This window comes from Coregonus clupeaformis, unplaced genomic scaffold (assembly GCF_020615455.1).
Source record: "Coregonus clupeaformis isolate EN_2021a unplaced genomic scaffold, ASM2061545v1 scaf0751, whole genome shotgun sequence".
In the NCBI taxonomy this organism is placed as follows: domain Eukaryota; kingdom Metazoa; phylum Chordata; class Actinopteri; order Salmoniformes; family Salmonidae; genus Coregonus; species Coregonus clupeaformis.
In genome coordinates this window covers 187,841-215,742 of record NW_025534206.1, presented here as the reverse complement: position 1 = coordinate 215,742, position 27,902 = coordinate 187,841, and the positions used below count along the sequence as shown (strand labels likewise).

Sequence of the window (27,902 nt, the reverse complement as noted above, 5' to 3'; positions counted from 1 at the left end):
TTGCTCTGGTCTGACTTCTGATGGATACCTGCTTTAAATGTGCCTCCGTCAGTTTCAAGGCGGCTGTGATTGCATATAGCACCTCTGTCATCATGGGTCCATTTATCTGGACTCGAGAGGTTGTGCAGTCAGAACCTCTTGCAGAGAGAGAGCATGGGTCCATTTATCTGGATGGGTATAGAGTCATAACCTCTTGCAGGACATTGAGGAGTCAAAGATGGGTGACTGGAGGGACTGTTCGGGTTCAGACACACCTGGAGAGGAATGGGAGGATGACGCCAGGGTTGTTTCAGAATCAGACATCGAGGAGCTGTTGAGAAGATCTTTGAGGGGAACTAGACAGAGGAGACAGGACAGAGCGCTGAGCAGAATTGCTTTCTTTGAGGTAAGAGTAATCATTATAATTGTTCTTATAAATAAGAGTTATATTTGAACGCAAAGGAAAGGTGCATGAATTAAGGAGCTTAAGGAGCAAACTGAAGAGTTGCTGAATTAAATGTCCTCTTCACCTCACTTATACACCGAGTGTACAAAACATTATGAACACCTGCTCTTTCCATGACATAGACTGACCAGGTGAATCCAGGTGAAAACTATGATCCTTTATTGATGTCACTTGTTAAATCCACTTCAATCAGTGTAGATGAAGGGGAGGAGACAGGTTAAACCCTATGGTTGATGTCAGCAACCCCATGAAAATCAAATTGGCATAATAAAAACATCCCCATAAAAATGTGTCAGTTTAAGCTAGAGATATCTGTTTTTTTTGCATTGGATGCGTCTCAATCCACCGCATCCGCCAACGCCTCACTCCGATCTGGGGGTGAAAGGTGACAGAGCGGTGTGTGTCAGACCATGAGACATCCCGAAAATCGGTCTTCTCACAAAAACGTCTGTAGCTTCCAAACTATTATAACCCCTCTGTTTAAAAGGTGAGACTCCCACAAAAATGTTAATGTCCTCACAAGACTCGTCTGAAGGTCTCCCTGTAAAAGTTGATAAAAAAAAAAAAATAAACATGTACAAAAAATAAACAAACACAAACTAATGTTTCGTGATCTTTTATTATATCTCTCAGATATAGGACAGACTAAACAGAACAAACTTCCTTTAGATGTTTTTGGGAGGACTATCTGATGTTCCATGTAGTGAATCTGTTATTCCAATGCGTTTGTAAAGGCTAATAGCAGTAAGGCCAAATATATTTTTTTAATCAAATCATATTTGCATATATTTTCTTTATACTTCAAGGGGTCTTAAAATTCTAAATCAAATAGCAAAATGATCCTTGGTATGACCTTAAAACAATTCCATATAGCTTAGTAGAATCCCCCTCCCCTCCCTTGGCTTAGACAGGGCTTAGACTCTTATGGGTTAAATAATGATTTTTAAGCCTTGAGACAATTGAGACATGGATTGTGTATGTGTGCAATTCGGAGGGTGAATGGTCAAGACAAAAGATTGAAGTGCCTTTGAACGGGGTATGGTAGTAGGTGCCAGGTGCACCGGTTTATTTCTAGAACTATAATGCTGCTGGGTTTTTTTCCACACTCAACAGTTTCCCAAGTGTATTAAGAATGGTCCACTTGACACAACTGTGGGAAGCATTGGAGTCAGCATGGACCAGCATCCCTGTGGGAAGCATTGGAGTCAGCATGGACCAGCATCCCTGTGGGAAGCATTGGAGTCAGCATGGACCAGCATCCCTGTGGGAAGCATTGGAGTCAGCATGGACCAGCATCCCTGTGGGAAGCATTGAGTCAGCATGGACCACATCCCTGTGGGAAGCATTGGAGTCAGCATGGACCAGCATCCCTGTGGGAAGCATTGGAGTCAGCATGGACCAGCATCCCTGTGGGAAGCATTGGAGTCAGCATGGACCAGCATCCCTGTGGAACGCTTTCGACACCTGGTAGAGTCCATGCCCCGATGAAATGAGGCTGTTCTGAGGGCAGGGGAGGGGGGGTTCTTCATGTTTTGTACACTCAGTATCTTTAAATGCAGACTGCACAAACAACTAAATCTGTTTGGATGTAGGCCTACTGTGATTTACATGATGCTTATGTCCAGTACAGACTTACAGTGGTGGTGAAAGATACTGTATGACTTCACTATGGTTACCAATGAAACCTCAACACTGATAAGCCCCTATGCTATTAGCCAGGGACATGCTTCTACAGTAGCACCGTGCTGATAGCCAGGGATATGATTCTACAGTAGCACCGTGCTGTTAGCCAGGGATATGCTCCTACAGTAGCACCGTGCTGTTAGCCAGGGATATGATTCTACAGTAACACCGTGCTGTTAGCCAGGGATATGATTCTACAGTAACACCATACTGTTAGCCAGGGATATGATTCTACAGTAGCACCGTGCTGTTAGCCAGGGATATGCTTCTACAGTAACACCATACTGTTTACTGGAAGAATTACTTGGCTTCAATTAGGTTTGCATCCCAAATGGCATCCTGTTAAAAAGTAGGGCACTATATAGGGGATAGGGTGCCATTCGGAACGTAGCCCTGATGTTACCATGTCAGAATGTAGCAGGTGACGCTATGACATATTCTATCAGATGCCATATCATGTTTAGACTAGTCAGATGGGGTGTAAATGTTTTCATGGGTCTAACATATATGGAAATAACGTTCATTGATGTCGAAGGCCACAGCATATGGGGAATGCTGCAGTTAATTGGCATCAGAAAAAAAGTAGCCTAACATCAGATCCCCTAACATCAGATCCCCTAACATCAGATCCCCTAACATCAGATCCCCTAACATCAGATTCCCTAACATTAGATCACCTAACATCAGATTCCCTAACAGCAGATCCCCTAACATCAGATCCCCTAACATTAGATCCCCTAACATCAGATCCCCTAACATCAGATCCCCTAACATTAGATCCCCTAACATCAGATTCCCTAACATCCCCTCATGTTGCTCAAACCTATTTATCACTGAGATAATGATTAGGGTCACACCTACGCACACACACACACACGCACACACACACATACACACACGCGCGCACACACACACACACACGAACACACCACAGGGTTAGTCATGTCGAGGTTATCTTACCCCTGTCACAAAGCAACTAGGTTCTGACACTCACACACCACAGGGCAGATTGGGCCTGAAAAACCACACACCTGGAAGGTACCCATTAGAAACATGGATTTAAAAAGCCTGTTCGTGGTAGCTCAGTTTATAAAGGCAAGATGTGCCCATGGTATGATGGCAGGAAAGGCCAAAAAGGATAAGAATTATATTTCTTATGAGGTGGAGATTCTGGATTCCAAGAAGTTGAAGCTGTGCTACTTGGACAAGGTCAGTAAAAAACTTCCCTAGTTTCATTTCATTAGCTGCTGAAGTAAAACTATTAATGTAATTCACCTGTTTGGGACAGTGGTAACTATAACCAGGCATTTCCCTTTTGTCATCACAAGCTGTATTCTGTTATGAGGCAACCTACAGTACTGTAAAGCTGAAGCGTTTACCGTGAATGACGTCTCCGCTAAAGAGGGAACATTGACTTTAAATTTCACTCACGCTGTAAAGCTGAACTTCCACAATGCGGATTGAATAGAGCCCTTAATTTTATGAAACGGAGGTTTTGGGATAGTGGGTACTTCAAGATTATGTCAACTTGTTTATGTGTAACAGCTGTGTACTCTGTCAGGTGGAACCCAATGCCACTATTGGAGAGATCAAGTGTCTATTATATAAGAGCTGTGAGTACCCCGTCTCTGCCCTGTCCTGTCTCTGTCCTGTCTCTGTCCTGTCTCTGTCCTGTCTCTGTCCTGTCTCTGTCTCTGCCCTGTCTCTGTCTCTGCCCTGTCTCTGTCATGTCTCTGTCCTGTCTGTTTATGGTCTCTGTCCTGTCTCTGTCTTGTCTCTGTCTTGTCTCGTCTCTGTCCCGTCTCTGTCCCGTCTCTGTCCCATCTCTGTCCTGTCTCTGTCCCGTCTCTGCCCTGTCCTCTCTCTGTCCTGTCTCTGTCCTGTCTCTGTCCTGTCTATGCCCTGTCTCTGTGCTGTCTCTGCCCTGTCTCTGCCATGTCCTGTCTCTGCCCTGTCTCTGCCCTGTCTCTGCCATGTCCTGTCTCTGCCCTGTCTCTGCCCTGTCTCTGGCCTGTCTCTGTCCTGTCTCTGTATCTGCCCTGTCTCTTCCCTGTCTCTGTCCTGTCTCTGCCCTGTCTCTGTCCTGTCTCTGCCCTGTCTCTGCCCTGTCTCTGTCTCTGCCCTGTCTCTTCCCTGTCTCTGCCCTGTCTCTGCCCTGTCTCTGTCCTTGCCCTGTCTCTTCCCTGCCTCTGTCCTGTCTCTGCCCTGTCTCTGTCCTGTCTCTGTCTCTGCCCTGTCTCTTCCCTGTCTCTGTCCTGTCTCTGCCCTGTCTCTTCCCTGTCTCTGTCCTGTCTCTGCCCTGTCTCTGTCCTGTCTCTGCCCTGTCTCTGCCCTGTCTCTGCCCTGTCTCTGTCTCTGCCCTGTCTCTGTCCTGTCTCTGCCCTGTCTCTGTCCCTGCCCTGTCTCTGTCCTGTCTCTGCCCTGTCTCTGTCTGTTATACAAGTGTGTTACATTCATTATTACCAGTGGATGGCATGAAATAGCTTGTTGCATTTCGTCTTCAGCATTTGGCCATAGATAGATTTCAGGAAATACACTGACATTCCAACTCCAACTTTACATCCTGAATTGACTGAATTGACCCCAACCCTGAGGATGTCTTAATAGTGTTTCTGAAGTGACTAAAGCCTATTGTGATGGTTACAGATCCCAAATGGTACCCAGCCAGGCAGGCTCTGTCGCTTCAACCAGGTACGTCCTCCTCTGAATCCTCAAGCCTTCACCACTGACATACACACTGACATACAGTACCAGTCAAAGGTTTTAGAACACATTTACATTTACATTTACGTCATTTAGCAGACGCTCTTATCCAGAGCGACTTACAGTTAGTGCATACATTATTTTTTGTATTTTTCATACTGGCCCCCCGTGGGAATCAAACCCACAACCCTGGCGTTGCAAACGCCATGCTCTACCAACTGAGCTACATCCCTGAGCACCAACACCTACTCATTCAAGGGTTTTTCTTTATTTTTACTATTTTCTACATTGTAGAATAATATTGAAGACATCAAAACTATGAAATAACACATGTAGTAACCAAAAAAGTGTTAAACAAATCAAAATACATGTTCTATTTTAAATTTTTCAAAGCAGCCATCCTTTGCCTTGATGACAGCTTTGCACACTCTTGGCATTCTCTCAACCAGCTTCATGAGGTAGTCACCTGGAATGCATTTCAATTAACAGGTGTGCCTTGTTAAAAGTCAATTCGTGGAATTTATTTCGTTCTTAATGCGTTTGAGCCAATCAGTTGTGTTGTGACAAGGTAGGGGTGGTATACAGAAGATAGCCCTATTTGGTAAAATACCAAGTCCATATTATGGCGAGAACAGCTCAAATAAGCAAAGAGAAACAACAGTCCATCATTACATGAAGGTCAGTCAATCCGGAACATTTCAAGAACTTTGAAAGTTTCTTCAAGTGCAGTCGCAAAAACCATCAAGCGCTATGATGAAACTGGCTCTCATGAGGACCGCCACAGGAATGGAAGACCCAGAGTTACCTCTGCTGCAGAGGATATGTTCATTAGAGTTACCAGCCTCAGAAATTGCAGCCCAGATAAATACTTCACAGAATTCCAGTGACAGACACATCTCAACATCAACTGTTCAGAGGAGACTGCGTGAATCAGGCCTTCATGGTCAAATTGCTGTTTGAAGAATCTCAAATATAAAATATAGTTTGATTTGTTTAACACTTTTTTGATTACTACATGATTCCACATGTGTTATTTCATAGTTTTTATGTCTTCACTATTATTCTACCATGTAGACAAAAGTCAAAAATAATGAAAAAACCCTTGAATGAGTAGGTGTGTCCAATCTGACTGGTACTGTATACAGTGACATACAGAGCACAGGAGGAAGATTTTAGAAATACAAACCGTAGATGAATATCTATAACAATATCAACACTGTCACACATTTCAACATTAGAAGTAACCAGCAGCACAACAGAGTAGTTTGTTTGTCATCACGTCAATGTTTTCCCATTGGGGACGGCATTACCTGTGAAGCCCACATTCATCTTTCATCACATGACCTCTCATATGACCGACTGGAAGATGTAGCGGTAACCTGATGATATTTTTTTGACGCAACCGAAGAGCCTGGACAGCTGAGAGCATAACAGAGAAGCTTTGGCAGCAGGTCGGGTCAGGTTCTGTGCCAAAGCACTAGCTGGCCAACAGCAGGTCACAGAGAGGACCGTAGCTATGAGGTCTGTGCATTCCTGCCCGTCTGACACTGCAGGCAGGCTCAATCAAACACGACATTGAAAGAAAACAAGTACTATTTGAACCCGGGTCTCTCAGAGAGGGCCATAGCTTTGATAGCTTAGAGTAACAGGCTGGGGAAGGCTAATTACATTTTAGTAATTTAACAAGCGCTCTTAACCAGAGCGTCTTGCAAGAGCAATTAGGGTCAAGTGCCTTGCTCAAAGAGCACATAGCCAGATTTTTTTCACCTAGTTGGCTCAGGGAGCCGAACCAGCAACCTTTCGGTTACTGGCACAACACGCTTAACCACTAGGCTACCTGCCACCCCAATCTGGGGAGGTTTGACCCCTGTCATCTTAAAAAGCAGGAAAGGGTGTCGGTTAACACTCATGGTGTTTATGTGCGTGCGTGTGCGTGCACGTCTATGTGTTTATGTCTATGTGTTTAAATCAAAGACATTAAAACCTAATTAAAATACTTCCGGTGCCATGTGCCATCGGGAGTTTTCCATAGTAATACGTGGATGACATCAGCGCTATCACTAACTACTGAAGTGTGCAATATTGCTGAATTTGGCTGAATGGCTTCAAAAAAATCTTTAAAGATCATGGTGAAAGTGGCCGTAACTAGCAAATTACCTATCTATTATCGATGTAATCCTTTTCAGAAAGTCAGAAGGAATCACTATTTAATTAAATATCTCGATTTGTAGCAAACTTTTAAATAATTCACAGTGAGGATCGAACTTGATCATAATAAACACATTTTAGAGCCCAAAACTACGGAAGTCCAGAGAGGACATATGAATAGAAAAATTATAATTCCCTCATTATGTTGAGATCACAACTTATTTATCTCGTGATCACTACATGACGAAAGTAGTCATGATCACAGATACTTGTCGAGATCACAGATAATTAAAAGCACCACGCGTCATCCATTAATTCGATCAGATTCATGTGGCTGCGTTGATCGCAATGCAGGGCATTTAAACCCTGAACACCCTGAACGATGCCTGACAGGCAGCACTGTCACCCAGGCAACACTGTCTCCCAGGCTGAGTGCCGCCCCCCAAGACCACAGCCAATCCCATGCAAGGAACCAACGCAGCTAACTTGGCTAGTCTTGTGAGCTAGCTAGTTAGCGAGGTAGTTTTCTTGGCTAGCAAGCTAGCTTGTTATCTATTCTGGTTGTTAGCTTGCGTAACTGATATGTGTATAATAATTATTATTATATGTTTTGTGGATAATATTTACATTTACAGTGGGTGAGCTCCATTCCTGACAGGCTGATCAGATTCAATTTCAGCCTCAGTGGCTGATAAGTCAGGATGCTGCCTTGTAGGCTGTTTCATAGGTAAAGCTCCTTACAGGCAGATTAGCTTGTCAGCGCTTTATAGGCTGATGCATATAATCCAGAGGTCCTTTGTTATGTTTAAAATCACAATTTATTTATCTCATGATCACTACATAAAAGTTTTTTGTGTTTGGAGCTCATTATCAGTTTATAAATTAGAATGTCAGCAAGCTAAACGTCCCTTACCTTGAGCTAAGCGCTTGTGGGGAAGCTATTTATTTTTTATTTTATTTCACCTTTATTTAACCAGGTAAGCCAGTTGAGAACAAGTTCTCATTTACAACTGCAACCTGGCCAAGATAAAGCAAAGCAGTGCGATAAAAACAACAACACAGAGTTACATATGGGGTAAAAAAAACATAAAGTCAAAAAATACAACAGAAAATATATATACAGTGTGTGCAAATGTAGCAAGTTATGGAGGTAAGGCAATAAATAGGCTATAGTGCAAAATAATAACAATTAGTATTAACACTGGAATGCTAGATGTGCAAGAGATTATGTGCAAATAGAGATACTGGGGTGCAAATTAGCAAAATAAATAACAATATGGGGATGAGGTAGTTGGGTGGGCTAATTTCAGATGGGCTGTGTACAGGTGCAGTGATCGGTAAGGTGCTCTGACAACTGATGCTTAAAATTAGTGAGGGAGATAAGAGTCTCCAGCTTCAGAGATTTTTGCAATTTGTTCCAGTCATTGGCAGCAGAGAACTGGAAGGAATGGCAGCCAAAGGAGGTGTTGACTTTGGGGATGACCAGTGAGATATACCTGCTGGAGCGCAGACTACGGGTGGGTGCTGCTATGGTGACCAATGAGCTAAGATAAGGCAGGGTTTTGCCTAGCAGTGATTTATAGATGGCCTGGAGCCAGTGGGTTTGACGACGAACATGTAGTGAGGACCAGCCAACAAGAGCGTACAGGTCACAGTGGTGGGTAGTATATGGGGCTTTGGTGACAAAACGGATGGCACTGTGATAGACTGCATCCAATTTGCTGAGTACAAGCTAAACCCTTGTGTGGAATTTAAGCCCTGAACGATGCTGACATCATAGTCACCCAGACTGTGTGCCATCCCCAAGACCACAGCCAATCGCATGCAAGCAACAACGGAGCTAACTTGGCTAGTCTTGTGAGCGAGCTAGCTACCCTATATATATATATATATATATATATATATATATACAAAAGTATGTGGACACCCCTTCAAATTACTGGATTCGGCTATTTACGTCACACCCGTTGCTGACAGGTGTATGAAATGGAGCACACAGCCATGCAATCTCCATAGACAAACATTGGCAGTAGAATGGTCTTACTGAAGAGCTCATTGACTTTTAACGTTGCACCGTCATAGGATGCCACCTTTCCAACACGTCAGTTCGTCAAATTTCTGCCCTGCTAGAGCTGCCCCGGTCAACTGTAAATGCTGTTATTGTGAAGTGGAAACATCTAGGAGTAACAACGGCTCAGCCGCAAAGTGATAGGCCATACAAGCTCACAGAACGGGACCGCCGAGTGCTTAAGCGTGTAGCGCGTAGAAATCGTCTGTCCTCATTTGCAACACTCACTACCGAGTTCCAAACTGCCTCTGGAAGCAACATCAGCACAAGAACTGTTTGTCGGGAGCTTCATGAAATGGGTTTCCATGGCCAAGGAGCTGCACACAAGCCTAAGGTCACCATGCAATGCCAAGCGTCGGCTGGAGTGGTGTAAAGCTCGCCGCCGTTGGACTCTGGAGCAGTGGAAACACGTTCTCTGGAGTGATGAATCACGCTTCACCATCTGGCAGTCCGACGGATGAATCTGGGTTTGGTGGATGCCAGGAAAATGCTACCTGTCCAATGCATAGTGCCAACTGTAAAGTTTGGTGGAGGAGGAATAATGGTCTGGGACTGTTTTTCATGGTTTGGGCAAGGCCCCTTAGTTCCAGTGAAGGGAAATCTTAACGCTACAGCATACAATGACATTCTAGACAATTCTGTTGTTCCAACTTTGTGGCAACAGTTTTGGGAAGGCCCTTTCCTGTTTCAGCATGACAATGCCCCGTGCACAAAGCAAGGTCCATACAGAAATGGTTTGTCAAGATCGGTGTGAAAGAACTTGACTGGCCTGCACAGAGCCCTGACCTCAACCCCATCAAACACCTTTGGGATGAATTGGAACACCGACTGCGAGCCAGGCCTATTCGCCCAACATCAGTGCCCGTCCTCACTAATGCTCGTGGCTGAATGGAAGCAAGTCCCTGCAGCAATGTTCCAACATCTAGTGGAAAGCCTTCCCAGAAGAGTAGAGGCTGTTATAGCAGCAAAGGGGGGGCCAACTCCATATTAATGCCCATGATTTTGGAATGAGATGGTCGACGAGCAGCTGTCCACATACTTTGTCATGTAGTGTATGTCCAGAATATATTTATGAAATATATAACTTGAACACATCATAGAATATGTATGTAAATATGCTTTATATATATATATATGTTAATTAAATATAGTTAAAAAGTATTTGATCCCCTGCTGATTTTGTACGTTTGCCCACTGACAAAGACATGATCAGTCTATAATTTTAATGGTAGGTTTATTTGAACAGTGAGAGACAGAAAAACGCATGTCAAAAATGTTATAAATTGATTTGCATTTTAATGAGGGAAATAAGTATTTGACCCCTCTGCAAAACATGACTTAGTACTTGGTGGCAAAACCCTTGTTGGCAATCACAGAGGTCAGACGTTTTTTATAGTTGGCCACCAGGTTTCCACACATCTCAGGAGGGATTTTGTCCCAGTCCTCTTTACAGATCTTCTCCAAGTCATTAAGGTTTTGAGGCTGACGTTTGGCAACTCGAACCTTCAGCTCCCTCCACAGATTTTCTATGGGATTAAGGTCTGGAGACTAGCTAGGCTACTCCAGGACCTTAATGTGCTTCTTCTTGAGCCACTCCTTTGTTGCCTTGGCCGTGTGTTTTGGGTCATTGTCATGCTGGAATACCTATCCACGACCCATTTTCAATCCCTGGCTGAGGGAAACTTCAGACGGGGATGTACTGTATATGTGCTTTCTTGAGCAGGGGGACCTTGCGGGATTTCAGTCCTTCACGACGTAGTGTGTTACCAATTGTTTTCTTGGTGACTATGGTCCCAGCTGCCTTGAGATCATTGACAAGATCCTCCCGTGTAGTTCTGGGCTGATTCCTCACCGTTCTCATGATCATTGCAACTCCATGAGGTGAGATCTTGCATGGAGCCCTAGGCCGAGGGAGATTGACAGTTCTTTTGTGTTTCTTCCATTTGTGAATAATCGCACCAACTGTTGTCACCTTCTCACCAAGATGCTTGGCGATGGTTTTGTAGCCCATTCCAGCCTTGTGTAGGTCTACAATCTTAGCCCTGACATCCTTGGTGAGCTCTTTGGTCTTGGCCATGGTGGAGAGTTTGGAATCTGATTGATTGATTGCTTCTGTGGACAGGTGTCTTTTATACAGGTAACAAGCTGAGATTAAGAGTGTGCTCCTAATCTCAGCTCGTTACCTGTATAAAAGACACCTGGGAGCCAGAAATCTTTCTGATTGAGAGGGGGTCAAATACTTATTTCCCTCATTAAAATGCAAATAAATTCATAACATTTTTGACATGCGTTTTTCTGGATTTTTTTGTTGTTATTCTGTCTCTCACTGTTCAAATAAACCTACCATTAAAATGATAGACTGATAATTTCTTTGTCAGTGGGCAAACGTACAAAATCAGCAGGGGATCAAATACTTTTTTCCCTCACTGTATCATGCTGAATTGTAATGTTGAGTCAATTGACCTGTGGTACCTTGCCATTAGGTTCCCAAAGTGGGGTTGAAAATAAATTATTCAGCTATTGGGGCTACCTGCCACTTATAAAACATAGTAAGATTGGCTATGTTTATTAAGAAAATAGACACATGAACCTAGATACATGTACACTGCTCAAAAAAATAAAGGGAACACTAAAATAACACATCCTAGATCTGAATGAATGAAATAATCTTATTAAATACTTTTTTCTTCACATAGTTGAATGTGCTGACAACAAAATCACACAAAAATTATCAATGGAAATCAAATGTAACAACCCATGGAGGTCTGGATTTGGAGTCACCCTCAAAATTAAAGTGGAAAACCACACTACAGACTGATCCTACTTTGATGTAATGTCCTTAAATCAAGTCAAAATAAGGCTCAGTAGTGTGTGTGGCCTCCACGTGCCTGTATGACCTCCCTACAACGCCTGGGCATGCTCCTGATGAGGTGGCGGATGGTCTCCTGAGGGATCTCCTCCCAGACCTGGACTAAAGCATCCGCCAACTCCTGGACAGTCTGTGGTGCAACGTGGCGTTGGTGGATGGAGCGAGACATGATGTCCCAGATGTGCTCAATTGGATTCAGGTCTGGGGAATGGGCGGGCCAGTCCATAGCATCATGCCTTCCTCTTGCAGTAACTGCTGACACACTCCAGCCACATGAGGTCTAGCATTGTCTTGCGTTAGGAGGAACCCAGGGCCAACCGCACCAGCATATGGTCTCACAATGGGTCTGAGGATCTCATCTCGGTATGCTCAGTGTGAACCTGCTTTCATCTGTGAAGAGCACAGGGCACCAGTGGCGAATTTGCCAATCTTGGTGTTCTCTGGCAAATGCCAAACGTCCTGCACGGTGTTGGGCTGTAAGCACAACCCCCACCTGTGGACGTCGGGCCCTCATACCATCCTCATGGAGTCTGTTTCTGACCGTTTGAGCAGACACATGCACATTTGTGGCCTGCTGGAGGTCATTTTGCAGGGCTCTGGCAGTGCTCCTCCTGCTCCTCCTTGCAGGCGGAGGTAGCAGTCCTGCTGCTGGGTTGTTGCCCTCCTACGGCCTCCTCCACGTCTCCTGATGTACTGGCCTGTCTCCTGGTAGCGCCTCCATGCTCTGGACACTACGCTGACAGACACAGCAAACCTTCTTGCCACAGCTTGCATTGATGTGCCATCCTGGATGAGCTGCACTACCTGAGCCACTTGTGTGGGTTGTAGACACCGTCTCATGCTACCACTAGAGTGAAAGCACCGCCAGCATTCAAAAGTGACCAAAACATCAGCCAGGAAGCATAGGAACTGATAAGTGGTCTGTGGTCACCACCTGCAAAACCAGTCCTTTATTGGGGGTTACCTCTAAATTCCTACACACTGAACACAGAGACATAAAAATGGTATCCACGAGTTCCTCTGACCCTGGAGAACTAGACTAAGGGCCTAATTGCCAAAATCCCGAAGTATCCCTTTGAGATACTCTTCAAAGAGTTTCAGACGTTTTCGAAAGATGGGCAGGGACTCCGCTGTCCTGACTTTAGGGGGAAGCTTGTTTCACCATTGGGGTGAGATTGGACTGGGCTGAGCGGTATCTACCCTCCCGTAGGTGTGGGAGGGCCAAGAGACCAGAGGTGGCGGAACGGCATGCTCGGGTTGGGATGAAGGGTTTGAGCATAGTCTGAACATAAAGAGGTGCTGCTCCATTTGAGTCTTTAAGATTGGATTTAAAATAAAAAAATGTAAGATTCCAGTCTTGAAGATGATGCGAGCTTCCGATGATAAGTGCACAGAGGTAATTTGTACATTATTTTTAGTTATTCAGATGGGAACCTTCAACTTTCTGAGGTCACAAAGGGAAACAATGCATTTTCTTGTTTGTGTTGTGTGCTTTTTTCTATTGCATGTGGCATGCATTTCATTACATTTCTTGCACATATATCACCATATATTATGAACTATGTATTACTCATATACAAAAATATATGTATTATTGATATAGAAATATATTGGCCATAAATAATCATATAATACTGTCAAAAATAATTTAAACAAATACATGTAAATATATGAATAGCACATACAGTGGGGAGAACAAGTATTTGATACACTGCCGATTTTGCAGGTTTTCCTACTTACAAAGCATGTAGAGGTCTGTAATTTTTATACTAGGTACACTTCAACTGTGAGAGACTGTCAAGGGGTGCTGAAGGTGGGTGTGGTGCAGGAATCAAGCGCAGGACGCAGAAGCTAAGTCCAAAAGACTTTAGTGAGTTATTCACGTAGTACACGAGAACAATAAGCCCGGAGGCGAAATAAAGGCGCACACAGGCGTCAAACAAAAGGCGCACTAACATGTGCGAAAACCTCTCCAAACACGGAGGGAAGAATACGTAGCTCAGAACACCAAACAGAGGAGCAATCACACACAACACCATACACACACAACGAGAACTAAATAGGACACTAATGAGGACTAACTAGACACAGGTGTACAACATCCAGACAAAACCAAACGAACATGAAACATAGATCGGTGGCAGCTAGTACTCCGGGGACGACGACCCCCCGAAACCTGCCCGAACAAGGAGGAGGAGCAGCCTCGGCCGAAACCGTGACAGTACCCCCCCCCCCTTGACGCGCGGCTCCAGCCGTGCGCCGACCCCGGCCTCGGGGACGACCAGGAGGGCGCGGAGCAGGGCGCGCGGGATGGTCCCGGTGGAACTCCGACAGGAGAGATGGGTCTAGGATGTCCCTCCGCGGCACCCAGCACCGCTCCTCCGGGCCGTACCCCTCCCACTCCACGAGATACTGGAGACCCCTCATCCGGCGTCTTGAGTCCAAGATGGACAGAACGGTGTACGCCGGAGCCCCCTCGATGTCCAGTGGGGGCGGAGGAGTCTCTCCTATCTCACCTTCCTGGAGTGGACCAGCTACCACCGGCCTGAGAAGAGACACATGGAACGAGGGGTTAATATTCTTATATTCAACAGGCAGATGTAACCTATAACACACCTCGTTCAATCTTCTCAGGACTTTAAAAGGCCCCACAAACCGCCGACCCAGCTTCCGGCAGGGCAGGCGGAGGGGTAGGTTTCTGGTAGAGAGCCAGACTCGATCTCCGGGTGCGTACACCGGCCCCTCACTGCGGTGGAGATCGGCGCTCGCCTTGTGACGATGGATGGCCCGCTGCAGGTGGACGTGTGCAGCGTTCCACGTCTCCTCCAAACGCCTCATCCAATCATCCACCGCAGGGGTCTCGATCTGGCTCTGCTGCCAAGGTGCCAGAACCGGCTGGTAACCTAACACACATTGGAAGGGGGTTAGGTTGGTAGAGGAGTGGCGGAGAGAGTTCTGGGCCATCTCGGCCCAGGGAATGTACCGAGCCCACTCCTCAGGCCGGTCCTGGCAATACGACCTCAGAAACCTACCCACATCCTGGTTGACTCGTTCTACCTGCCCGTTACTCTCCGGGTGGTACCCTGAGGTAAGGCTCACCGAGACCCCCAAACGTTCCATGAACGATCTCCATACTCGGGAGGTAAACTGGGGGCCTCGATCAGACACTATATCCTCGGGTACCCCGTAATGCCGGAAGACGTGGGTAAATAGGGCCTCTGCGGTTTGTAGGGCAGTAGGAAGACCCGACATAGGGAGAAGACGACAGGCCTTAGAGAACCGGTCCACAACGACCAGGATGGTGGTTTTCCCCTGAGAGAGGGGAAGGTCTGTCACAAAATCCACCGAGAGGTGGGACCATGGTCGTTGTGGAACGGGCAGGGGTTGTAACTTACCCCTGGGCAGGTGTCTGGGTGCCTTACACTGGGCGCACACCGAGCAGGAGGAGACATAAACCCTCACATCCCTGGCTAACGTGGGCCACCAGTATTTAGTGCTAAGACAATGCACTGTCCGGCCAATACCCGGATGTCCAGAGGAGGGTGACGTGTGAGCCCAGTAAATGAGTCGATCCCGAATCTCGAGCGGAACGTACTTCCGACACTCAGGACACTGTGGAGGGCTGGGGTCGGTACGCAACGCTCGCTCGATTTCGGCATCGACCTCCCACACCACCAGTGCCACAAGACAAGACTCCGGTAGTATGGGAGTAGGCTCAACGGACCTCTCCTCCGTGTCATACCGCCGGGACAGCGCATCTGCCTTACCATTCTGGGACCCAGGGATGTACGTGATTTTAAATACGAACCTGGCAAGAAACATACTCCATCGAGCCTGGCGAGGGTTCAGTCTCCTCGCTGCCCGGATGTACTCCAGGTTCCGATGGTCAGTCAAAATGAGGAAAGGGTGTTGAGCCCCCTCAAGCCAATGCCTCCACACCTTAAGGGCCTGAACTACAGCTAACAGCTCCCTGTCCCCGACGTCATTATTTCGCTCCGCCGGGCTGAGCTTTTTAGAGTAAAAAGCACAGGGGCGGAGTTTAGGTGGCGTGCCGGACCGTTGAGAGAGCACGGCCCCTATACCGGCTTCAGACGCGTCCACCTCTACCTGAAAGGGTAATGCGGGGTCCGGATGCGCCAGCACCGGAGCCGACGTAAACAGGTCCTTCAGTCTCTTAAAGGCCCTGTCCGCATCAGCTGACCACTGCAGGCGCACTGGACCCCCTTTCAGAAGGGACGTGATGGGAGCTGCCACCTGTCCAAAACCCCGGATAAACCTCCGGTAGTAATTCGCAAAGCCCAAGAACTGCTGCACCTCTTTGACAGTGGTTGGGGTTTGCCAATTACGCACAGCTGACACACGATCCACCTCCATTCTCACCCCTGACGCGGACAACCGATAACCCAAAAAGGAGACAGACTCCTGGAAAAACAAACATTTCTCTGCCTTGACATATAGGTCATGCTCCAACAGCCTCCTCAATACACGACGCACCAGGGCTATATGCTCGGCTCGGGTAGACGAGTACACTAGAATGTCATCAATGTACACGACCACCCCTTGCCCCTGCATATCCCGGAAAATGTCATCTACGAAGGATTGGAAGACTGATGGCGCATTCATCAACCCATATGGCATGACGAGATACTCAAAATGACCTGACGTGGTACTAAATGCTGTTTTCCATTCGTCGCCCTCCCTAATGCGCATCAAGTTATACGCGCTCCTGAGATCCAGTTTTGTGAAAAACCGCGCTCCATGCAATGACTCATGGTCGCAATCAGAGGGAGTGGATAACTGTATTTCACAGTAATCTGATTGAGACCACGGTAATCGATGCACGGGCGCAACCCTCCATCTTTTTTCTTCACAAAAAAGAAGCTCGAGGAGGCGGGAGAAGTGGAGGGCCGTATGTATCCTTGTCTCAAAGATTCGTCTATGTAAGTTTCCATAGCTTTTCTCTCCTCTTGAGACAAAGGATACACGTGGCTCCGTGGGAGCGCTGCTCCTGCCTGGAGATCAATCGCACAATCCCCCTGTCTATGAAGAGGCAACTGCGTCGCCCTAGCTTTACTAAACACGAGAGCTAAATCCCCATATTCAGGCGGAATGTGCAGTGCGGGCACTTGGTTTGGACTTTCCACCGAAGTCGCCCCTACGGAAACACCCAGACATCGCCCCTCACACTGAGCAGACCACCCATCGATTCTCTGTTGCCAGGGAATTCCCAGCACCACCGGGTACGCAGGAGAGTCGATCAGATACAACTGTATAGTCTCCTCATGACCCCCCTGCGCACACATCCTAAGTGGCGCTGTGACTTCCCTAATCAACCCCGACCCCAACGGGCGGCTATCTAAAGCATGAACGGGAAAAGGCTTGTCAACAGGTAGGAGAGGGATCCCTAAATCTAAACAAAACTTCCGATCAACAAAATTCCCAGCTGCGCCTGAATCTACTAGCGCCTTATGCTGGGAATGAGGTGCAACCTGTGGAAAACAAACAGGTATACAAAAGTGCGCAACAGAGAGCTCTGGGTAAGTGGGGCGTCTACTCACCTGGGAAGCCTCCCCAGTGCGTGGCATGTTGTCTCCTCCCTCGGGGAACCCTCCCCAGCACCTGGCCGCAGTGTGCCCTCCACGACCGCACTTGGTGCAGGGGACAGGCCCCCCTCGGGCTCCTCCTCCTCCTTCCTCTAGCGCCCAGCACCCCGAGCTCCATAGGGCTCGGCTCGGAGGATGCCGGAGGGTGGAATGAACGGACCCCACTCGGGACGTCCACGGGTGGCCAGCAGGGTGTCCAGACGGATGGACATATCGACCAACTGGTCGAAGGTGAAATTGGTGTCCCTGCAGGCCAACTCACGTTGAACGTCCTCCCGTAGGCTACATCGAAAATGGTCGATGAGGGCCCGTTCATTCCACCCTGCGTCTGCCGCTAGAGTCCGGAACTCCAGCGCGAACGCCTGTGCGCTCCTCCTCCCCTGTCTCAGGTGGACTAGACGCTCCCCCGCCGCTTTGCCCTCAGGTGGATGGTCGAACACGGCCTTGAAGCGACGGGAGAACTCGGCGTAGGAGATGGTGGTGGCGTCCATCCTCCTCCACTCGGCGTTGGCCCATTCCAACGCCTTGCCCGTGAGACAGGAGATGAGGGCGGAAACGCTCTCGTGTCCCGAGGGCACCGGGTGTGCAGTGGCCAGGTAGAGCTCCACCTCCACCCGGCAGCTGTTCCGTCATACGCCCTCGGGAGCGAGAGCCGAATCCCACTGGGTTCCGGACCTGGGACTGGTGAACCGGCCGATGGGGGTGGCAGGGTAGGTGGAGGTGTGGGTACCCCTCTGGACTCCCATCGGTGCAGGGTGTTGATGACGTCCTGTAGAGCGGTCCCCAGTTGTCGTATCTGGTCATCCTGGCCGCGGACATGCTCCTCCAGCGATTCAGGCGTGACGGTTGCTCCTGCTGATTCCATTCATAAAGGTGTGTGATTCTGTTAAGGGGTGCTGAAGGTGGGTGTGGTGCAGGAATCAAGCGCAGGACGCAGAAGCTAAGTCCAAAAGACTTTAGTGAGTTATTCACGTAGTACACGAGAACAATAAGCCCGGAGGCGAAATAACGGCGCACACAGGCGTCAAACAAAAGGCGCACTAACATGTGCGAAAACCTCTCCAAACACGGAGGGAAGAATACGTAGCTCAGAACACCAAACAGAGGAACAATCACACACAACACCATACACACACAACGAGAACTAAATAGGACACTAATGAGGACTAACTAGACACAGGTGTACAACATCCAGACAAAACCAAATGAACATGAAACATAGATCGGTGGCAGCTAGTACTCCGGGGACGACGACCGCCGAAACCTGCCCGAACAAGGAGGAGGAGCAGCCTCGGCCGAAACCGTGACAGAGACAGAATCTAAAACAAAAATACAGAAAATCACATTGTATGATTTTTAAGTAATTAATTTGCATTTTATTACATGACATAAGTATTTGATCACCTACCAACCAGTAAGAATTCCGGCTCTCACAGACCTGTTAGTTTTTCTTTAAGAAGCCCTCCTGTTCTCCACTCATTACCTGTATTAACTGCACCTGTTTGAACTCGTTACCTGTATAAAATACACCTGTCCACACACTCAATCAAACAGACACCAACCTCTCCACAATGGCCAAGACCAGAGAGCTGTGTAAGGACATCAGGGATAAAGTTGTAGACCTGCACAAGGCTGGGATGGGCTACAGGACAATAGGCAAGCAGCTTGGTGAGAAGGCAACAACTGTTGGCGCAATTATTAGAAAATGGAAGAAGTTCAAGATGACGGTCAATCACCCTCGGTCTGGGGCTCCATGCAAGATCTCACCCCGTGGGGCATCAATGATCATGAGGAAGGTGAGGGATCAGCCCAGAACTACACGGCAGGACCTGGTCAATGACCTGAAGAGAGCTGGGACCACAGTCTCAAAGAAAACCATTAGTAACACACTACGCCGTCATGGATTAAAATCCTGCAGCGCACGGAAGGTCCCTCTGCTCAAGCCAGCGCATGTCCAGGCCCGTCTGAAGTTTGCCAATGACCATCTGGATGATCCAGAGGTGGAATGGGAGAAGGTCATGTGGTCTGATGAGACAAAAATAGAGCTTTTTGGTCTAAACTCCACTCGCCGTGTTTGGAGGAAGAAGAAGGATGAGTACAACCCCAAGAACACCATCCCAACCGTGAAGCATGAAGGTGGAAACATCATTCTCCACCAGGATCCTTAGCTTAGTGATGAGCTTTGAGGGCACTATGGTGTTGAATGCTGAGCTGTAGTCAATGAATAGCATTCTCACGTAGGTGTTCCTCTTGTCCAGGTGGGAAAGGGCAGTGTGGAGTGCAATAGAGATTGCATCATCTGTGGATCTGTTGGGGCGGTATGCAAATTGGAGTGGGTCTAGGGTTTCTGGGATAATGCTGTTGATGTGAGCCATGACCAGCCTTTCAAAGCACTTCATGGCTACAGACGTCAGTGCTACAGGTCGGTAGTCATTTAGGCAGGTTATCTTAGAGTCCTTGGGCACGGGGACTATGGTGGTCTGCTTGAAACATGTTGGTATTACAGATTCAGTCAGGGACATGTTGAAAATGTCAGTGAAGACACTTGCCAGTTGGTCAGCACATGCTCGGAGTACACGTCCTGGTCATCCGTCTGGCCCTGCGGCCTTGTGAATGTTGACCTGCTTAAAAGTCTTACTCACATCGGCTACGGAGAGCGTGATCACATAGTCATCCGGAACAGCTGGTGCTCTCATGCATGCTTCAGTGTTGCTTGCCTCGAAGCGAGCATAGAAGTGGTTTAGCTCGTCTGGAAGTCTTGTGTCACTGGGCAGCTCACGGCTGTGCTTCCCTTTGTAGTCTGTAATAGTTTTCAAGCCCTGCCACATCCGACGAGCGTCAGAGCCAGTGTAGTACGATTCAATCTTAGTCCTGTATTGACTCTTTGCCTGTTTGATGGTTCGTCGAAGGGCATAGCGGGATTTCTTATAAGCGTCCGGGTTAGAGTCCGCTCCTTGAAAGCGGCAGCTCTACCCTTTAGCTCAGTGCGGATGTTTCCTGTAATCCATGGCTTCTGGTTGGGGTATGTACGTACGGTCACTGTGGGGACGACATCATCGATGCACTTATTGATGAAGCCAGTGACTGATGTGGTGTACTCCTCAATGCTATCTGAAGAATCCCGGAACATGTTCCAGTCTGTGCTAGCAAAATAGTCCTGTAGCTTAGCATCTGCGTCATCTGACCACTTTTTTATTAACCGAGTCACTGGTGCTTCCTGCTTTAGTTTTTGCTTATAAGCAGGAATCAGGAGGATAGAGTTATGGTCAGATTTGCCAAATGGAGGGCGAGGGAGAGCTTTGTATGCGTCTCTGTGTGTGGAATAAAGGTGGTCTAGAGTTTTTTTTCCTCTGGTTGCACATTTATCATGCTGGTAGAAATTAGGTAGAACGGATTTAAGTTTCCCTTCATTAAAGTCCCCGGCCACTAGGAGTGCTGCATCTGGATGAGCGTTTTCCTGTTGATTTATGGCCTTATGCAGCTCATTCAGTGCAATCTTAATGCCAGCATTGGTTTGTGGTGGTAAATAGACAGCTATGAAAAATATAGATGAAAACTCTCTTGGTAAATAGTGTGGTCTACAGCTTATCATAAGATACTCTACCTCAGGCGAGCAAAACCTAGAGACTTCCTTAGTATTTGATTTTGTGCACCAGCTGTTGTTTACAAATATACACAGACCGCCACCCCTTGTCTTACCGGAGTCAGCCGTTCTATCCTGCCGATGTAGCGTATAGCCCGCTAGCTGTATGTTATCCATGTCGTCGTTCAGCCACCACTCGGTGAAACATAAGATATTACAGTTTTTAATGTCCCGTTGGTAGGATAACCGTAATCTTAGGTCATCCAATTTGTTCTGCAATGATTGAAGATTGGCTAATAGGATTGATGGGAGCGGCAGTTTACTCGCTCGCCGTCGGATCCTTACAATGCACCCGTACCTACGTCCACGATATCTCAGTCTCTTCCTCATGCGAATGACGGGGATTTGGGCCTTGTCGGGTGTCTGTAGGATATCCTTTGCGGCCGCCTCATTGAAGAAAAAATCTTCGTCCAATACGAGGTGAGTAATCGCTGTCCTGATATCCAGAAGCTCTTTTTGGTTATAAGAGACGATGGCAGAAACATTATGTACAAAATAAATTACAAATAACGCGGAAAAACACACAAAATAGTACAATTGGTTAGAGGGCTGTAAAACGGCAGCCATCTTCTCCGGCGCCGTTCTTATTCAGCAAATACTTGTTCTCCCCACTGTATATGTTAAATACTACCACATTTGGATAAGTAATACATGTAAATATATTTAAATATATAACAAAAATATTTAAACATATTTAAAAACGGCCAAAATCGAATATGTAAATGTATTTATTAAATATACACTCAGTGGACAGTTTATTAGGTACAACACCCCATTCACGAAAATGGATCGCTCCTACAGACAGTGAGTCACGTGGCCGTGGGTTGCTATATAAAGCAGGCAGACAGGCATTGAGGCATTCAGTTACTGTTCGATTTAACATTAGAATGGGCTAAACGCGACTTTCAGCGTGGTATGATCGTCGGTGCCAGGCGCGCCGGATCCAGTATCTCAGAAACGGCAGCCCTCCAGGGCATTGTCTAAGGTTTACCGAGAATGGTGCAATAAGCAAAAAACATCCAGTCAGCGGTAGTCCTGTGGGCAAAAACAGCTCGTTGATGAGAGATGTCGAAGGAGAATGGAAAGAATCATGCAAGCTAAAAGGCGGGCCACAAACAGACAAATAACGGCGCTGTACAACAGTGGTGTGCAGAACGGCATCTCGGAACGCACAACTCGTCGGTCATTGTCACGGATGGACTATTGCCGCATTACGACCACACCGGGTTCCACTCCTATCAGCTAAAAACAAGAAGAAGCGGCACCAGTGGGCACGCCATCACCAACACTGGACAATTGAGGAGTGGGAAAACATCACCTGGTCCGACGAATCTTGGTTTCTGTTGCGTCATGCTGATGGCAGAGTCAGGATTTGGCATAAGTAGGGCTGTGGCGGTCATGAAATTTTGCCAGCCAGTGATTGTCAAGCAAATAACTGCCGGTCTCCACGGTAATTGACCGCTAATGAACATATACACATTTAGCATCTCCTGGCTTCCACACATAGCCTACAAGCCACTGATGCAGACCTTTGGAACATCTACATTTTAATAAATCCAAGTCTAATAAATCCATGTAATATAGCCTACGCCATCACAATAAATCAATTATTTATTTTAGACAGGTCTAAAGAAACATGATATGAAGAAAATGTAGTCTATTTCAGAAGAACAGAATAGCCTACTCTCAGTTGTCCTTATGTTAGGCCCTGATCTGGCTATGCCATATGGCTGTGGGCTACACTAGTTCATTTAGCAGACAAGAGTTACTTAGAATTCCATGGCGTTATTTTATATTATTTTATAGTATGAAGAATACAATTGAACAAAGCTGAATAAAATAGAAAGGATATTTTCTCCAAACGATTTGAGGGAGTGTGCACATATGGCTATTCTGTGTTGAAACAGGTACTCCTATATGCTTAATTTAGAGTTATTTATGTAATTTTAGTTGTGATACAAACGTTGGGCTCTATGTTTTGTAGTGTAGAAGGTGTAGAAGGATTACTGTTAGATTATTCCAGGTATTCCTTAAAGAGGTATGGTTTCAAGTGTCTCCGGAAGGTGGTCAGTGACTCCGCTGTCCTGGCGTCGTGGGGGAGCTTGTTCCACCATTGGGGTGCCAGAGCAGCGAATAGCTTTGACTGGGCTGAGCGGGAACTGTGCTTCCATAGAGGTAGGGGGGCTAGCAGGCCAGAGGTGGATGAACGTAGTGCCCTCGTTTGGGTGTAGGGTCTGATCAGGGAATCGACTATCCCCCATAGTACAAAAGTTGACCTATTCTATTCTGTGCGAGAAATAAATATTCCAAACATAGTCTGGGACAGTTGTGGGAAGCGATAGATCCCAAATTAATACAACCACTAGCATCAAAAAAACGTTTTTAAGCAATGAGGCTGACACAACAGATCAGAACATTTGGCTTAAAATGTTGATAAACTATTAGGCTATTTCTTCACATTATAAGTGCAGCAATGCGCACACGGCAGTAGGCTGTAAGCACGAATCTTCCATTTTCTCAAAAGTGACCGCAAATGCGATTATGCATGTAATTAGTGTATTATAAAGGTGCATTTTTATGGTGAAAATTATCTTCCCCCAAACTTGAAACTCACGTGCTGCGTATATATGCAAGTTAGGCTCTACATCCCGTGGTAAAGCAGATTCATGTGCTTAATTTTAAGAAGTTATTTGGCCACTTTAGTTGTGATACAAACCTTATCAAAACGTATAGGCCTATGGGCTAGGCTACATGAGGTGTGAGACTATGATTAGAAAAAGTAGCAAAAAAAAAGGCATGCGCTGTTTCTCGCCTTACTGCACACAAGCTAGGAATCATTCATAAGTGATAATATATCATTCACAAGTGATAGGCTAATATTGTCACCCATCAGACTATTCTTGATTTAATCTTGTCTTTACATATACTAAATAATATATGTGTGAAATTTGTTTTGATTTAAAATGGACCATTATCATGCACCTGTCTCGAAACATCTATGCACTTAAATAGCGAATGGAGGACGCTTTTGCCGTGGTTCATTTTCATGCCAGCCAGGTAGGCTATGCTCCTGTTGTAAAGAGAAGCAATGTGCTTAATATTATAAAAGTGGAGAAATAAGTATAGTAGGCCTAGCCTAAAGAAAGCTGATGGGATCCTCCTCTTTTTAAGAGGCCATCACTCTGTTTTCTCATGCAATTGCATGGCCTATAGAAGTGTTGCGCAACATGAGCTCATGGGCTCTCATTAAGTGTTTGATTTAATTTTCTATTACATTGATGTCACAGTGATTAGAGGGACAATAGAGTGCTGAGTACCAGGCAGTTAGCAAGTTTGGTAGGATACTAATGACCATCAGCAGCATCAGAGCTTGGAGAAGCCTAGTTACCGTGACTAAACAGTCACGTGGAATTTGACTGCCGTCATGACTGGTGACAGCCAGTGTGGCGGTAATACGGTCACCGCAACAGCCCTAGGCGTAAGCAGCATGAGTCCATGGCTCCATCCTGCCTAGTGTTAACAGTACAGGCCGGTGACGGTGGTGTACTGGGGTGGGGAATGTTTTCCTGGCACACGTTAGGTCCCTTGAGGCCTATTGAGCAATGATTGAATGACATTCCCCGAAGAATTAAGGCTGTTCTGGAGGCAAAGGGTTCCGACCCAGTACTAGATGGGTGTCCCTAATAAACTGGCCACTACATGTGTGACATATATGGACATATATAAGTAATAAATGTATTTAGATATATTTATTTCTCAAATTAGTGCACATACTACATATGTATTTGAAATATATGTAAATAAATTAGTCTTCGGTATGGGCGTGGTTAGAACCTTCGTAGGAGCATTGCTAAATCTCAGAGCTGTTTCCCAAAAACATCGTTATTAACGTTACACTTGAAAACTTTCGTAATTTAACACCCGTCTCAGACCACTTGTAGAATAACTAAGTGTGTCGTTCAATATTAGAATCACATGGTTTATCCCACTCTCTGTGACCACCGATAACTTCAGAAACAAAGTTGATTACAAATACAAAGTTGCCAATGTCTTTGCAATTGATACAAACAATCAACGTATAGAAATATGTTTCAGATGAAAACCGAGATGACTGCATTAAAATATAAACATTATAGGCTATAGGCCAATTTCAATCATATTGAAATACATTTAATGTTCAATCAATTGAGTTCTATTTTGCTACATGTTGTCACGACTACCGTCGAGGCTGCCCCCTCCTCCTAGCTCGGGCAGGCTTCGGCGTTCGTCGTCACCGGCCTTCTAGCCACTGCCGCTCCATATACCATCATTCCATTTGTCTTGTCTTGTCAATCACACACACCTGGTTCATATCCCCTCATTAGTCTGTGTATAAGTGTTCCCTCTGCCCCCCTTGTCCTTGTGGGTGATTGTTTATTTGTGAGAGTAGTGTAGCTCGGTGGAGCTACTCGTACCTTGTATTGCCGGGGTAGATGGTTTCCCCTGTGCCTGTTTTCTGTGGTCGCTATCCAGCGCAATTGTGTACGACGGAATAAACACTGTATTCGGTGATTTACCCTCCTGCGCCTGACTCCTTCTGTCACACTCATCACACTTGTTGGCTACTGTCAGTAATTTGTCTCAACATATTTCATGATGTGTAGCCTAACATGTGTGCAATGATGTGCCTAAATCTGTGATTTAGTGCATTTTTATTGGGTAGGCTAAGCGAATAAGCCGCCTCAAAATGTGCAGCTGTAGGAGGTAATATCTCTCTACGTGCTGATCCATCGTCAATATCGTGAAGCAATTATAATAATGTTAAGGTAATATTTGAATGGAGAAAGCTGATCCAAGAGCAGCGCTCCCTTTCATTGGATCCTATCAGTATTGACACATGCGCCAACGATGCACTTAGCATCCGTTCTCTCTGGCTGTTTTTTTTGGGGGGAAACGCATGTTACATCTTTGGCCGTTGTAGGAAAGATGCACTTGTTAAAAACACTCAGGTGAGCCTAAGTTCCACCGCTGTTGGGAAACCAGGCTCAGGGCTTTTGGCACCGCTAGGTTGTTACGCGGTAGCCGACCAGCGGAGCTCGCGACTTCACACTCCAGACTGGACACTGGGGGGCCTGGTTTGAATGTCCTAATATCTTAACTGTCTGTTTAGAACATCAACACCATTCACTACTGGGTTAGTCGTGTATACATCTCTTTGAATAAACAGTTAGGGCCCGTTTCCCAGACACTAAGCCTATAAAGCAAGCTCAGTGGAGATTCTCTATTGAAAGTACTTTATAGTCCAGGACTAGACTTAATCTGTGTCCAGGAAATGGCTGCTAAATAAATAATCTTGGTATACAGAACTGTAACCATGACAACAATGCTACATTTTGTCAGATGGAGAGTCCCTGAAGGACGATGAGGTATTGGAGAATCTACCGGTGGGAACCACGGCAACAATGTTCTTCCACGACCTGGGACCGCAGCTGGGGTGGACCATGGTGAGACCACGATGTTTCTGGGATATTGGACTGTACTGTGGTTTGGGAACAGCAAACAGTGAGCGGACATGTTGCCTGTCAGTGTCCCATGTCTTCTCCTGTACAGGTGTTTCTGGCAGAGTGTATCTGACCTCTCTTCTCCTGTACAGGTGTTTCTGGCAGAGTGTATCTGACCTCTCTTCTCCTCTCCAGGTGTTTCTGGCAGAGTGTATCTGACCTCTCTTCTCCTGTACAGGTGTTTCTGGCAGAGTGTATCTGACCTCTCTTCTCCTCTCCAGGTGTTTCTGGCAGAGTGTATCTGACCTCTCTTCTCCTCTCCAGGTGTTTCTGGCAGAGTGTATCTGACCTCTCTTCTCCTCTCCAGGTGTTTCTGGCAGAGTGTATCTGACCTCTCTTCTCCTCTCCAGGTGTTTCTGGCAGAGTGTATCTGACCTCTCTTCTCCTCTCCAGGTGTTTCTGGCAGAGTGTATCTGACCTCTCTTCTCCTCTCCAGGTGTTTCTGGCAGAGTGTATCTGACCTCTCTTCTCCTCTCCAGGTGTTTCTGGCAGAGTGTATCTGACCTCTCTTCTCCTCTCCAGGTGTTTCTGGCAGAGTGTATCTGACCTCTCTTCTCCTCTCCAGGTGTTTCTGGCAGAGTGTATCTGACCTCTCTTCTCCTGTACAGGTGTTTCTGGCAGAGTGTATCTGACCTCTCTTCTCCTCTCCAGGTGTTTCTGGCAGAGTGTATCTGACCTCTCTTCTCCTCTACAGGTGTTTCTGGCAGAGTGTATCTGACCTCTCTTCTCCTGTACAGGTGTTTCTGGCAGAGTGTATCTGACCTCTCTTCTCCTGTACAGGTGTTTCTGGCAGAGTGCATCGGTCCCCTCTTCATCTACCTCTTCTTCTTCTTCCATCTCCTCAATATGTACGAGCAGAAAGATGACTATACCTCCAGTCCCTGCTCAGTGGTCACGTACGTATATTCTAGCAAATTCCGAGGGTAGCCCCGACCAGTCCAGTGGCTTCCTTCGGAAGAGCATGTCCCCACGTTTCTCTATACCAAGTCCCTCACATGCACACTCTTCTCCGATGGCGTCACAAGCGCCGTCCCACTTCTGACACCAATGTAGCTATATTTGGGGGTAGCCCCGACCAGGACTAGAACCCGGGTCCAGCGACTGTCAACCCAACACCTTAGATTTTATGCCAAGAGATCTGAACCTCTTGACGAGGTCGCTAAGGTTTTGAGTTACGGTCGCTACAGTATTCTAGAACGT

The 27,902-nt window shown here is 46.5% G+C and overlaps 1 protein-coding gene across 1 annotated transcript in view; it reads left to right on the top strand.

Moving 5' to 3' along the window:
• Positions 1-3,244: 3,244 nt before the first annotated feature.
• Positions 3,245-27,902, top strand: part of LOC121534507 (very-long-chain enoyl-CoA reductase-like) — a 32,806-nt gene continuing 8,148 nt past the window's right edge. The window contains exons 1-4 of the mRNA XM_041841093.2: positions 3,245-3,337; positions 3,690-3,741; positions 26,542-26,645; positions 27,483-27,598. Coding sequence (XP_041697027.2) covers positions 3,245-3,337; positions 3,690-3,741; positions 26,542-26,645; positions 27,483-27,598 — 365 coding nt within the window. The remainder of the gene's footprint in view (positions 3,338-3,689; positions 3,742-26,541; positions 26,646-27,482; positions 27,599-27,902) is intronic.